This window comes from Herpailurus yagouaroundi, unplaced genomic scaffold, assembly GCF_014898765.1.
Source record: "Herpailurus yagouaroundi ecotype Mexico unplaced genomic scaffold, PumYag 188, whole genome shotgun sequence".
In the NCBI taxonomy this organism is placed as follows: Eukaryota; Metazoa; Chordata; class Mammalia; order Carnivora; family Felidae; genus Herpailurus; species Herpailurus yagouaroundi.
In genome coordinates, this window is record NW_024412419.1 from 19232912 (window position 1) to 19247419 (window position 14508).

General features: G+C 36.6%; 1 protein-coding gene across 3 annotated transcripts in view; it reads right to left on the reverse strand.

Annotated features, from left to right (window-relative positions):
* Positions 1 to 14508, reverse strand: part of ATAD2B (ATPase family AAA domain containing 2B) — a 169537-nt gene that overhangs the window by 106739 nt on the left and 48290 nt on the right. For all 3 annotated transcript variants that reach the window (XM_040496165.1, XM_040496164.1, XM_040496163.1), the window contains exon 9: positions 529 to 627. In XM_040496165.1, the coding sequence (XP_040352099.1) occupies positions 529 to 627 (99 nt within the window). The remainder of the gene's footprint in view (positions 1 to 528; positions 628 to 14508) is intronic.

Genomic DNA, 14508 nt, shown 5'->3' on the forward strand with positions numbered 1-14508 from the left:
GAGAAGAGAGAAGAGAGAAGAGAGAAGAGAGAAGAGAGAAGAGAGAATATGTACTGAATATAGGTGTTAGCAAAATACTGGTATAGATAAGAATCCCATTCAAAAAATAACTGTTCAAGGGCACCTCGGTGGCTTAGTTGGCTGAGCATCCGACTTCGGCTCAGGTCATGATATTGCAGTTTGTGGATTCAAGTCCCATGTTGGGCTCTGTGCTGACAGCTCAGAGCCTGAAGCCTGCTTCAGATTCTGTGTCTTCCTCTCTCTCTCCATGCCTCCCCCACTCACATTCTGTCTCTCTCTCTCTCTCAAAAATAAACAAATGTTAGAAAAAAAATTTTTTTAATAAATAAAATAACTGTTCTTGGGGCATCTGGCTGGTTCAGTAACTAGACCATATGACTCTTGTTCCTAAGGTAGTAAGTTCAAGTCCTACGATGGGCATGGAGCCTACTTAAAAAAATAAATAAATAAAAATAACTCCTCTTCCTTTTTTCTACCATGGATGTAACAATAAAAAAATTTACTAACCTGTTTCTTGCTCTCGCCATGCTCTTTGATTTCCTTCTTTCAAACCGTTCTTCATCAGAAGAAGTTGTGTCACTACTATGAATGGCGTGCTTCTTTCTCCTATTTAAAGAGAGTAAAATCCTTAAAATCACTATACACCAGCAAATTGTTTTTAAAAACACATTGCATGGAGTGCCTGGGTGGCTCAGTGGGTTACGTGTCCAACTCTGATTTCGCTCATGTCATAATCCCATGGTTCATGAGTTCAAGCCCCACATCAGGATTTGCACTGACAGCGCCAAGCCAGCTTGGGATTCTCTTTCCCTCTCTGCCTCTCTCTCCTTCAAAAATAAATAAACTTAAAAAAAAAAAATCACGTTGTAGAAGGGCACATGGGTGACTCAGCTGGTTAAGTGTCCAACTATTAATTTCAGTCCAGGTCATAATCTCAGTCGTGAATTCAATCCCCTTGTGAGACTCCATGCTAGGCATAGGGCCTGCTTAAAATTCTCTCTCTCCTGAGAATGCAAGCTGGCGCAGCCACTCTGGAAAACAGTATGGAAGTTCCTCAGAAAATGAAAAATAGAACTACCCTACGACCCAGCAATTGCTCTACTAGGCATTTATCCACGGGATACAGGTGTGCTGTTTCGAAGGGACACATGCACCCCCATGTTTATAGCAGCACTATCAACAATAGACAAAGTATGGAAAGAGCCCAAAAGTCCATCGATGAATGAATGGATAAAGAAGATGTGGGATATATACACAATGGAGTATTACTCAGTAATCAAAAAGAATGAAATCTTGCCAGTTGCAACTACGTGGATGGAACTGGAGGGTATTATGCTAAGTGAAATTAGTCAGAGAAAGACAAAAATCATATGACTTCATTCATATGAGGACCTTAAGAGACAAAACAGATGAACATAAGGGAAGGGAAACAAAAATAATATAGAAACAGGGAGGGGGACAAAACAGAAGAGACTCATAAATATGGAGAACTGAGGGTTACTGGAGGGGTGGTGGGAGGGGGGGATGGGCTAAATGGGTAAGGGGCACTGAGGAATCTACTCCTGAAATCATTGTTGCACTATATGTTAACTAATTTGGATGTAAATTTTAAAAAAAAATGTTTTAATTAAAAAAATAAAGAATCTCTCTCTCCTTCTCTCCCCACCCCTCCCCCACTAAAATGCACCCACATGCACATGCTCTCTGTCTCTCAAAAAATTAAAAAAACACATTGTAGAGACTGTTGGCTATAGAGAGTAAACCTAGGACTGCTGGAGGGGAGATGGGTGGGGAATGGATTAAACGGGTGATGGATAGCAAGGAGGGCACTTGTGATGAGCACCAGGTATTATCTGTAAGTGACTCACTACTAATGTCTACTCATGAAACCAATATTACACTGTATGTTAACTAACTAGAATTTAAATAAAAGTTGAAACAACAAAAAATAATAAATAAATCACATTGTAAGCATCATATCTATAATTAATTAGATCAGTAGATTTACTTATAGAATTACAGTACATTTATTCAGCAAATATTACTAAGATCCTTCAGCTCATCTAGTTTATATCTAATGAAGTATAAACATGCCAACTTCTACAAAGGAAAAAGAAGGAAGGAGTCTACAATTTTTCAAATAGGGTTGTGCAGGAATGGAGTCAAGCAACAAATTTAATTTGCGTCCCTATTAAGGGAATATCTATCAATGATTTAAAAATTACATTAGAATCTCACTGGAAAAGAAAGTTTGGCTTTTTCTCTTATTTTTCTTTTCCCAAATAATCAGAAACAATCCAGACACTAAAGAAAATAATACACTGGCTTACAGAGAGAGAAATTACTTCCCAATTAAGATACATCCTATCTGAATTTCTTATAAAATGTATAAAGAATTTTTGAAGAAAAAAATGACTTATAATCAGAACCACTATGGAAGAATTAAAAAATGTATCAAGGTAAATTCATTCTCAACAAAATAATATTTAACGAATACTATATCATTAAAATAGTCGATGACATCTCTAAGATACCTAGAAAGATACATATACATATACACATGCATCTACAAAGAAACAACAAAATAAACCAGACTGACTTCTCATCAGCAACAATACATCAAAGAGGAGATATATATGTGTGTCTGTGTGTGGAGACATAGATATAGAGATAGAGATAGAGATAAAGATAGAGATAGAGAGATATAGATATATAGATATAGATATCAGTGAAGAACTTCAAAGGTTTAAGGGAAACGTATTGGATTTAGAGTTGTCTTAATTCACAAAACCATTGGCCAGCTATCAAAATAAAAGGCATTTTAAGATAACAAAGATACAAAATTTACTTTCTACACATTCTTTTAGTAAATTGAGATTACATTCCTACAAAATGAAATGATAAAGAAAATAACACATGGGATCTAGTAAACAATGGGTCCAACTCATGAAAACAGTATTAACTTTTAGCATATTCACTTTGCAGCAGGCCTAGAAAACAATCCCTCTGAAGTGGAACAGGAAGATGACACTAGGGGAGAGGTCATTTGACAAAAAGAATATGAATGTTTTCACATCATCAGAAATTTAGAAAACTGTTAAACTACCTGAATGTTTAAAAAACAAAAAACAAAAAACAAACAAACAAACAAAAAACTCTTGAAATTTTTGAAGACCATCAGGAGATAAATTCAGTGGGTCCTTTTTCCCCACATACAGGAATCACTACAAGAAGCCCTGCATACATTATGTTCCTGTCAGGCTCTGCAGAAAGTGATACAATCTCCTCCACGCCTATCCCTATCCCGTGAACTCAATGTTCCCCCTCACTGCTCTATTTTCTTCCAAGCACTTGTCACCATCTGACATACTAAGTATTTTACATATCCATTAGTTTATCTTCATTCAAATGTAAGCTCCAAGAAAACAGGGATTTTTACACTTCTAACTTCTTAACATCCAGTGCTTTGAATGACCCTTGGTGAGTAGAGAAGGCAGCAATATATATCATTGAATGAATGAATAAATTTAATAATACAGGAGTATTTCCCACTGAGTGGCCAGAGTTAGTGAAAAAAGATCCACCAAGAAGGAAATTTAATCCTAGCACCTTACTTAGCTCTACAGTGAAAAACACTGTCATTATTCATAGAAAGGTAAAAACTATTCATTGGTTTTTGACTTTTCAGGATTTCAAGATTTTTGACCTTTCAGGATTAACCTGCAAATTAATCAAGACTTAATAACTGTCACGGAAAAATATAAATGTTATCAGTCCTGATAATATAAAAAGATAGAAGGAGTAGAATGGAAGGAAGTGGATGTTTATGTCCTAATCTTAAAAGTAAGGAGTGAACTATGTGGAATTTAAGAGAGAAAACAAATAAAGAAAGAAAAAAAGAGATAAACCAAAAAACAGACTCTTAACTACAGAGAACAAACTGATGGGTACCAGAGGAAAGGTGGGTGGGGGGATGAGTGAAATGGGTGAAGGGGACTAATAGTACACTTACCTTTACTTTTTAAAGTTTGCTTATGTATTTTGAGAGACAGAAAGAGAGCAAAGCAGGGGTGGGGGGAGTGGGCAGAGAAAGAGAGAGACTGAATCCCAAGCTGGCTCCACACTCTCAGTGCAGAGCCCAACACAGGGCTTGGATCTCACAAACCGAGATCACAACACCTTCTAAAGTCAAGAGTCAGATGCTCAACTGACTGAGACACCCAGGCACCCTAAAAGTACACTTATCTTGATGAAGACTGAGTCATATAGAGAATTATCAAATCATTACAGTGTACACCTGAAACTAACGAATGTTTACTATACTGTAATTAAAAAATAATAATCTGGGGCGCCTAGGTGGCTCAGTCGCTTAAGTGTCCGACTTCGACTCAGGTCATGATCTCACGGTTTGTGAGTTCAAGCCCCACGTTGGGCTCTGTGCTGACAGCTCAGAGCCTGAAGCCTGTTTCGGATTTTGTGTCTCATTCTCTCTCTGCCCCTACCCCACTTGTGCTCTGTCTCTCTCTCACAAAAATAAATAAATGTAAAAAATAAATAACTAAATAAATAATATTATTGTCTAATAATTTGGAATTAGGTATATTATCAATATAAATAAAAATGATATGAAATCATGAAAATGACCTTATAGAATATTTAATGACCAAGAAATGTATTCATCATACATTAAGCAAACAAACTCAGACTACAAAATAGTAGGGAAAAAAAAGTAGGAGTGAAAAGGCACTATTTATAGTTAATAAAACAAAAGTAGACATTCAAGTATAATGATTCAAATTTCATGTGACTAAAGAAGAATTAAGATTAGTGCTATCACTATATGAGAATGAGGAAGATCAGAAAACACTGTTTAAAGGTGATGAATCAAGGGCGCCTTGGGTGGCTCAGTCGGTTGAGAGTCCAACTCTTGATTTCAGCTCAAGTCATGATCTCACAGTTCATGGGAAAAGTAGGAATAACTTCACCATAAACTTTCAAGATGTTATCAAGCAATACTACCCATGAAGCCGAACTATAGAGCAAAAATATAAGAACTGAAGACACCATAAGAAAACAGGAGAAGACAAAACTCTAAGGTACTGAAACTTCAAAATACATAGGGAAAACACTCAACAAAGAAATAAAGATAAACTGAATACAACATTAGTTATAAAAAGCTAGAAAATACCTAAAAGGATCTAGAGAATTGAAAACAGCCAACAAAATATAACAAAAATTTAAAAAGGAAAGCAGAGAAAATGATGGATATAAAAAAGAAAAATTCAACATGGGAATAACTGAAATCTTCAAATAAAAAATCAGAATAATAGGAAAGAGCAAACATTTGAAAATATAATTCAGGAAAACATACTGAAATTAAAAATTTGGTTATTACTCACTTGAAAGGGCAAAATGTGTAACAGACAAAAATGACTCAAGATGATGATCACTTACAAAATACATGCTACTGATCAAGTTATTGGTCTTTTAAGATAAAAAATCCTTGGGTAGCCACCCAAAAGGGCAAACAGACTTATAAAGGGAAAAAAAAATTTTTACCCTCAAATTTCAACATAGTTTCAACATAGCGGCATTCAATGTCAATAACACAATAAAATACATTCAAGATACTCAAGACAAGCGTGTATATACAAGCCAAAATATTTATACTGAGCCAAACTGTCCTTCAAGTATGAAGACTACAAACACTTTAGAACATGCAAGAACTTAAGAAATACTGAGACCATGAAGCATAAAAACTGCTACGGCGCAAATCTCAGCTAATGAAGATACGAACAGGAAAATGCAGCAACAAGGATAGGCTGGCTGTAAGCACAATATATTTACCTATAGTTCTAAAACTAAAGCAACAAAATAAGGTGACAGGAGAACATCCATGGCACTGTACAAAAAAAAAAAAAAATGGGAGGCAAAGACAAAGATGTCAAATAAGGTAAGTAAGCCAAATACTTCAATTTTAACAGCAAGAAAGTCAGGGTTATCATTAAAACTTACAAATAAAACTTCTCAAAAATGTAGATTTCGAGGATATGGAAAAACAGGACCCCTTGTGTACTGTTGGTGGCAATTCAAACTGGTGCAGCCCCCATGGAAAACAGTATGGAGGTTCCTCGAAAAGCTAAAAATAACACTACCTTATGATCCAGCAATCACCCTACTAAGTATTTACCCAAAGAACACAAGAAAATTAATTCAAAGGTATAAATAGACCCCTATCTTTGTCGCAACATTATTTACAATAGCCAAGATATGGAAAGAGCTCAAATGTCCACCAATTAACAAAGAAGATGTGGTATATATATACATTGGAATATTATTCATCCATAAAAAACAATGAAATCTTGCCATTTGCAATGACATGGATGAAGCTAGAGAGTATATTGCTAAGTGAAGTCAGTGAGAGACAAATGCCATACGATTTCATTCAAATGTGAAATTTAATAAACAAAACAAACAAGCAAAGGGGAAAAAATAAGAGAGAGAGAGAGAGAGAGAGAGAAGTAAGAAAAGACTCTTAACTATAGAGAACTGATGGTTATCAGAGGAGAGGTGTTTTAGGGGATGGGTTAAATAGGTGATGGGGATTAAGGAGTGCACTTGCTCTGATGAGCACAAGGTGATGTATGGAAGTGTTGAATCACTATATTGTACACCTGAAACTTCTATAACATTGTATGTTAGCTAACTGGAATTAAAATAAAAACTTAAAATTAAAAAAAAGTTTATGTAAGAGGACAATGGTAAACTCTGAAAACAAAGAGTAAAATTGAAAATGGACAGTAGAAAAGATAAGGGAATAGACAGAAACAGACCCTTGCTCAGGGGAAGACAATGTTCAGAATAAGAAACTAATTACTACTAACAAAAAAGATGAGGCCATTATAAAAATTTAAAGTAAAAACCACTATAAAATGCCTTCCTAAATAAAACCAGAATAATTATGTACAAAAATAAATACAAAACACAACAAAAAGAACCACATAGTGAAATTCTATCTGAATTATCAAAAACCTCTCCACAAGGCAAGATCCACTAAAACTAATGGATGAAAAGCGAAAAAGATCTATGCAAAATCTCAAAGAATCTTCCCCAAGATACTTCCCCATTGCTGAATTCTATCAAACATTTAAGGAGGAGAGGCACCTGAGTGGCTCAGTCGGTTGAGCGTACAACTTTGGCTCAGGTCATGATCTCGTGGTTCACGGGTTCAGGCCCTGCATTGGGCTCTGTGCTGACAGCTCAGAGCCTGGAGCCTGCTTCAGATTTTGTGTCTACCTCTGTCTCTGCCCTCCCCCATTCATGCTCTGTCTGTCTCTCTCTCTCTCTCTCAAAAATAAATAAACATTAAAAAAAATTGGGGGGGGGGGTGTGCCTGGGTGCTCAGTCAGTTGAGCGTCTGACTTCGGCTCAGGTCATGATCCCACGGTTTCTGAGTTTGAGCCCGCATCGGGCTCTGTGCTGACAGCTCAGAGCCTGGAGCCTGCTTTGGATTCTGTGTCTCCTTCTCTCTCTGCCCCTCCCCCATTTGTGCTCTGTCTCTCTCTGTCTAAAAAAAAAAAAAAGAATTTTTTTTAAATTTTTTTTAATTTAAGGAGGAAGTAACGCCAATCTTACACAAACCCTTTCAGAAAGCAAAAGAGAGATATACCTCCTAACTCCATTAATGATACCAGCATAACTAACACCAAAACCCCCAAGGACATTACAAAAAGAGAAAATTACAACCCGACACCTTTCGCAAACAGAAACCAAAAAAAAAAAAAAAAAATCCTGAGAACATTAACAAATTATATCCAGCAAACAACAAAAGCATATATATCATGACAAAAAAAAAGTTTATCCAGAGAATATAATCAATATAATTCGCCACATTAACAATAAAAGAGAAATATTATGACCAATTAGAAGAACACAAATCATTTATCAAAATTCAACCTATTATGTAAAAGCTCACAATAAAACAGGAATTGAGGGAAACTTATTCAATTAGAAAGGAGCATCAAAAACAAAACAAACAAAAACAACCTTCAACAGTCTAATTACTGGAGAAATAGTGAACGTTTCCCTAAAAATCAAGTACAACACATACCCACTCTTACAACTTCTTTTTACCACTGTACCAAGGATCCTAGCGAAACAATAAGGAAAGAAAACTCATAAAGATTGAAACTGCCTTGATTTGCAGATGATATGGTTTATGTAGAAAATATTCAGTAATATACAAAACAACTACTAGAATAACAAAATTTGGCAAGGTCACAGGATACCAAGTTAACAGACAAAACAATTCTGTTTTTAAATCTTAGTAGTAAACAATTAGAAAGTAGTTTTTTTATGCAGTATTTTTTTAATTATTATTTTTGAGAGAGAGAGAGAAAAAGAGAGAGGGGGTGAAGAAAGAGAGGGAGAGAGAGAATCCCAAGCAGGCTCCACACTGTCAGCAAAGAGCCCCACCACAGGGCTCAAATTAATAAACCATGAGATCATGACCTGAACTGGAATCAAAAGTCAGTTGCTTAACTGACTGAGACACCCAGGCACTCCCAGAGTGTTTTTTTTTTTTTTAAGTTTTTATTTATTCATTTAAGTAATCTCTATACCCAACATGGAGCTTGAACTCATAACCCCAAGATCAAGAGTCACATACTCTTCTGGGGCACCTGGGTAGCTCAGTTGGTTGGGCATCCGACTTTGGCTCAGCTCATGATCTCACCATTCAGAGTTTGAGCCCCACACTGGGCTCTGTGCTGACAGCTCAGAGCCTGAAGCCTATTTCAGATTGTGTGTGTGTGTGTGTGTGTGTGTGTGTGTGTGTCTGTCTGTCTGTCTGTCTGTCTGTCTGTCTCTCCCGTTTGCATGCATGCTCTCTCTCTGTCAAGAATAAATAAACTTGAAAAAAAAAAAAGTCTCATACTTTTCTGACTGAGCCAGCCTAGAAGGTAGTTTTTAAAAGTAATTCCATTGAATCATTAAACATAAAATACTTAAAAATAAATTTAAGATACAGAAAAAACCTCTACACTATAAACTACAAATCATTGCTAAGAGAAATTTCAAAAGACTTAAATGAAATGATATACCATGTTCATGAATTGGCAGGCTAAATATTATTACAATATTGTTTCTCCCCATATTGACCTACAGCTTCACTATAGTCCAAACAAAATCCCAGAAGGCTTTTACTATAGAAACTAACAGGGGGTGCCTAAGGTGGCTCAGTCAGTTAAGCATCCGACTTTGGCTCAGGTCATGATCTCATGGCTCAGCTGGTGAGTTCAAGCCCCGAGTTGGGGCTGTCTCTGCTGTCAGCACAGAGCCCACTTCAGATCCTCTGCCCCTTCTCTCTCTGTCCCTCCCCAACTCATTCTTTCTAAATAAATAAACTTAAAAAAGAAAGAAAGAAACTAAGAGGAGCAGGCACCTGGGTGGCTCAGTCACTTAAGCATTTAGACATCCAACTCTTGGTTTCGGCTCATATCACTTATCTCCTGGTTCATGAGATCAAGCCCCACGTCAGGTTCTGTGCTGACAGTGCAGAGCCTGCTTGGGATTCTCTCTCTCCTCTCTCTCTCTGCCCCTCCCCAACTCATGCACAAGCACTCATGCTCTCTCAAAATAAACTTTAAAAAAAAAGAAAAAGAAAATCAGAAAGAAAAAAAAAAATTAACAGGGAAGCCTGGCTGGCTAAGTCAGAGGAGTGTGTACCTCTTGACCTTGGAGTCATGAGCTTGAGCCCCAAATTGCACATAGAGATTACTTAAAAAAAAAAAGAAAAAAGAAAGAAATTAACAAGTTGATTATAACATTTAAATGAAAATGCAAAGGACCTAGGATATACAAAGTAATCTTTAAAAAGACGACTAAAGTTAAAGGACTTACAGTACCTGATTTCAAGACGTACTATAAAGCAAAAGAAATCAAGACAATGTGGTAATGCTTGATAAGTAGAACAAAATCCAGAACCAGACCTACATGTATATAGAAAATATATTTTTGACAGAAGTACCAAGCCAATTCAGTGAGGCATCTTTTTCATCAAAAAGTGATGTTGAGATATTCGATATTCATGTACATAAAAAGAACCACAACTTTTACCTCCTATAATACACAAAGCTAAAACTATAAAACCTCTAGTAAAACACATGGGATAAAAACCTTTGTAATCTTATGGTGGAAGAAAGTTTCAAAAAGCACAAACTATAAAAGAAAAATGGATATTCTGATCTTCATAAAAATTTGAAACCAGTAAGAGATGGACAGTAGATAGTGGGAGTCAGGTTTCTCAATGTCTGAAAGTTACAAGATAAAGGAGATCAGGTTAGAACAAACACTTTGATACTGGATTAGAGTAGCCAACTTCAGTACAAACTAATCTTTAGCTTAACATAGATACAGATGGATACAGAAACAATTATAAATGTGCCTGCACCCATAGGTGAGTGTATATACATACACTATACTAGCTATCTGAGAGGCCTTGTACCAACAAACATACACAGTGTCTAGATCTTGGCTTCTAAATATTATTCCCCAATAAAAGGAAACAGGGCTCCTTAGTGAGATGGTTTATCCTAGAGCTGGGGCATGGAATATACACAATGAGCCTAGCACATGTTGTAATGACAGGAAATAAAGAAGTACTCAAAAAACAAAAGAAGGGAGGCATGTAAACTGGACAGAGGAGACAACCTGAAAAGGCTTCCAACGGCTAAAGCAGGTACAATTTGAATAACAAAATAACGCAGGATTGCATTATAACCCAAAGCATAAAATAAATATGCATGCATCCATACTGATATAAATGATCGAACAAATATTTTTTAATTGGAGGATGCCAATGTCTTACAAAAGAATTTCAAGTAATATAGGTAGATACTCCCCCCTCTAGGAGATGGAGCTTTAATTCTCAAACCACTACCTTTCCTTGAAGGTGTGTTAGACTTAGTGGCTCTTTACGTAAAGAACAGACTATGGAAATGGAAAAATCGTACCTTTACAGTGGAGAAATGTGGCAAGCATGACTGTAACCAAGTGATAAAGGTTAACTTTACATTATCAGTGATGTCATATGGATACGCTTCCCCTTGATGTGATACAAGATGGACTGTTTTCTACCTTTCCAAAAATCCCCAACCCCAGTCTAATAAAGAGGAAAACATGATTAGACAACTTGGCGGGACATTCCACAAGATACAGAGACAGGATTCCTCAAGATTACCAAGATCATGAAAAACAAGGAAAGGAAGACAGAAAAACTGTCACAGACCAGAGACTATGGAGACATTAACACTAAATGCAATATGGTACCCTGAATTCAATTCTGCAGCAGAAAAAGAACATTAATGGGGCACCTGGGTGGATCAGTTGGTTAAGAATCCGACTCTTGATTTCAGCTCAGGTCATGACCTCACAGTTCGTAGGGTAAAGCCTCATATTGGGCTCTGCACTGTCGGCACAGAGCCTGCTTGGGATTCTCTCTCTCTGCCCCTTTCCTGCTTGTGCGTGCTCACGCACTCTCTCTCAAAATAAACATTTAATAAATTTAAAGAAAGGAAAGAAAAAGAACATTATTAAAATCCAAATAAATTTGGAGGTTGGCAAGTAGTCATGTACCAATGTCAGTTCTTAGTTTTAACAAACATGCCACAACATGTTAACAACGACAAAAATTGGGTAAGTGGTATAAGGGAACCTCTATATTACCTTCACAACTTTTCTGCAAAGCTAAAATTGTTCCAAAATTAAAAATTCATTTAAAAAACATTTTAAACATTTGCCCTTTAAAACACATCATTATGAGAACAGATGTCAAGTCAAAGGACAAAGGAAACACTCGCAAAACATATATGTAACAAAACATTTATGTCTAGAATATATTTTAAAAACTCTTGAAACTTGGGGCACCTGGGTGGCTTAGTCAGTTAAGCATCTGACTTGGGCTTAAGTCCTGATCTCACGGTTCCCGAGTTCAAGCCCCACGTCGTGCTCTGTGCTGACAGCTCGGAGCCTGGAGCCTGCTTCTTATTCTGTGTCTCCCTCTCTCTCTCTGCCCTTCCCTCACTCATGCTCTGTCTCTCTCTCAAAAATAAATAAACATTAAAATAAATAAATAAATAAGTAAGTAAGTAATAAAAACACTTCAAACTCAGTAAGAAGGCAAACAACTTGATTTTAAGATGGCAAAAGATTTAAACACCAACTTTACAAAGAAGATATAAAAATGGCCAATAAGTAAATAAAATGATGCTTAACATGGTTAAACCCTCAGGAACAGTGAAGTAAAAACTAAAATGAGATACTAGTATATATTATCAGAATGGCTACAATTGGGGCATCTGGTTGGGGCTGAACTGGTTGAGCGACCAACTCTTGGTTTCAGTTCAAGCCATAATCTCATGGTTTGTGGCTTCAAGCGCTCTCAGGGCAGAGATCAGGATTCTCTCTCTCCCTCTCTCTCTCTACTCCTCTCCCATTCGCTCTCTCTCCCAAAACAGATAAATAGACTTAAAAAAATGGTTAAAATTACACCAAGTGTTGACGAGGATATGAAGCAAATGGAACTCAAACATACTGCTAGTGAAACTGTAAAATGGTTACAAAAATTTTGAAGATTGGTAATTTCTTAAAAAGTTAAACATCACCTATCATTAAGACCTATGCATTCCACTCATAGCTATTTACCCAAGAGAATTAAAACCTATATCCACACAAAGATTTACACACAAATATTCACAGCTGCCTTATGCACAATAGTCAAAAACAAGAAAAACCCAAATTTCCATCAAGAAATGACACATTTGGTATGTCTATACAATGAATACTCCTCAGCAATAAAAAGGAATAATCTGCTGACATACATAACATGGATGAATCTCAAAAATCATTATGCTGAGTGAAGGCAGAAGAGTACATACTATATAACAAAACTCTAGAAAATGGAAACAAATATACAGTAACAAAAAGAAGATCAGTGCTTGCCTAGGGTCCGACTGAAAAAGGACATAAAACTTTTGAGGACAATGTAAATGTTCTACATCCTGATTGCAACAGTGAAATCACAACAATACACATCTGTCAAAACTTATCTAATTAAATACCTTAAATTGGCCGGGAGGCAGGCAGGTAGGTGGCTCAGTCGATTGAATGTCTGACTCCTGATTTCCGCCCAGGTGGTCATGGTCTCAAGGTGCATGAGTTTGAGCCCCACCCTGGGCTCTGGGTGAACAGCACAGGGCCTGCTTGGGAGCTTCTCTCCCTCTCTCTCTGCCTCTCCCTTTCTCTCTCCCTCTCTCTCAGAAATAAACTTTATATTTATTCTTTATTTTTGAGAGAGAGAGAGCGCACAAGCAAGGAGGGGCAGAGAGAGAAGGAGACAGAATCTGAAGCAGGCTCCAGGCTCTGAGCTGTAGGCATGGAGCACGATGCAGGGCTTGAACTCACAGATGGTGAGGACATGCCCTGAGCTGAAGTCAGACGCTCAACCAACTGAATCACCCAGTGCCCCCAAAGAATAAACTTAAAAAAAAAATTTTTTTGTTTTAAATACTTTAAATGGGTACAGTTTATATAAATTATGCCTCAATGAAGTTGATTAAAGAAACACAATAGGAGCCTAACAAGACAGGACTACAAAATGTATGTAGTATTCTAGACAGAATCCTCGAATAGAAAAAGGACATTGGGTAACAACTAAGAAAATATGAATAAAGTATGGACTTTAGTACATAATGTTATATCACTATTAGTTCAATAATTACAACAAATGCACCATACTAGTGATAAGTGTTAATGATAAAGGAAACTGGGTATAGACTGTATGGAAACTCACTGTACTAGCTTCAAAATTTTTCTGTCAATCTAAACCTATTCTACAATAAAAAGTTCACTTTTTTAAAAACAGCAAAGGCAAACAAGATTTGTGCATTTCTTTGTGTGTAAATTTTACCTAAAAGAAAAAAAAAACTAAATAAACACTGAACTTTAGTTACTTGATATACATGCTGAAGAATTTAAGAGAAGTATACTGATGTCAGCAACATACTTAGAAATGCATCTAAAAACTGAGATGGATTGGGAGACTGAATGGCTCAGTCAGTTAAGCATTCAACTTCAGTTCGGGTCATAATCTCAGAGTTCATGGGTTCAAGGTCCACATTTGACTCCATGCTGACAGTTCAGAGCCTGGAGCCTGCTTCAGATTCTGTGTCTCCATCTCTCTCTGCCCCTCCCCTGCGTGCGCTCTCTCTCTCTCTCTCTCTTTCTCTCTCTCAAAAATAAACATTAAAAAAATTTATTTAACTAAGATAGATTGACATATGGGTAGAGATATATATTTGATAAAGAAAGTATAACACGGACTTCAAGCTGTATTACAAAGCTGTAATCATCAAGAGAGTATGGTACTGGCACAAAAACAGACACTCAGATCAATGGAACAGAATAGAGAACCCAGAAATGGACCCACAA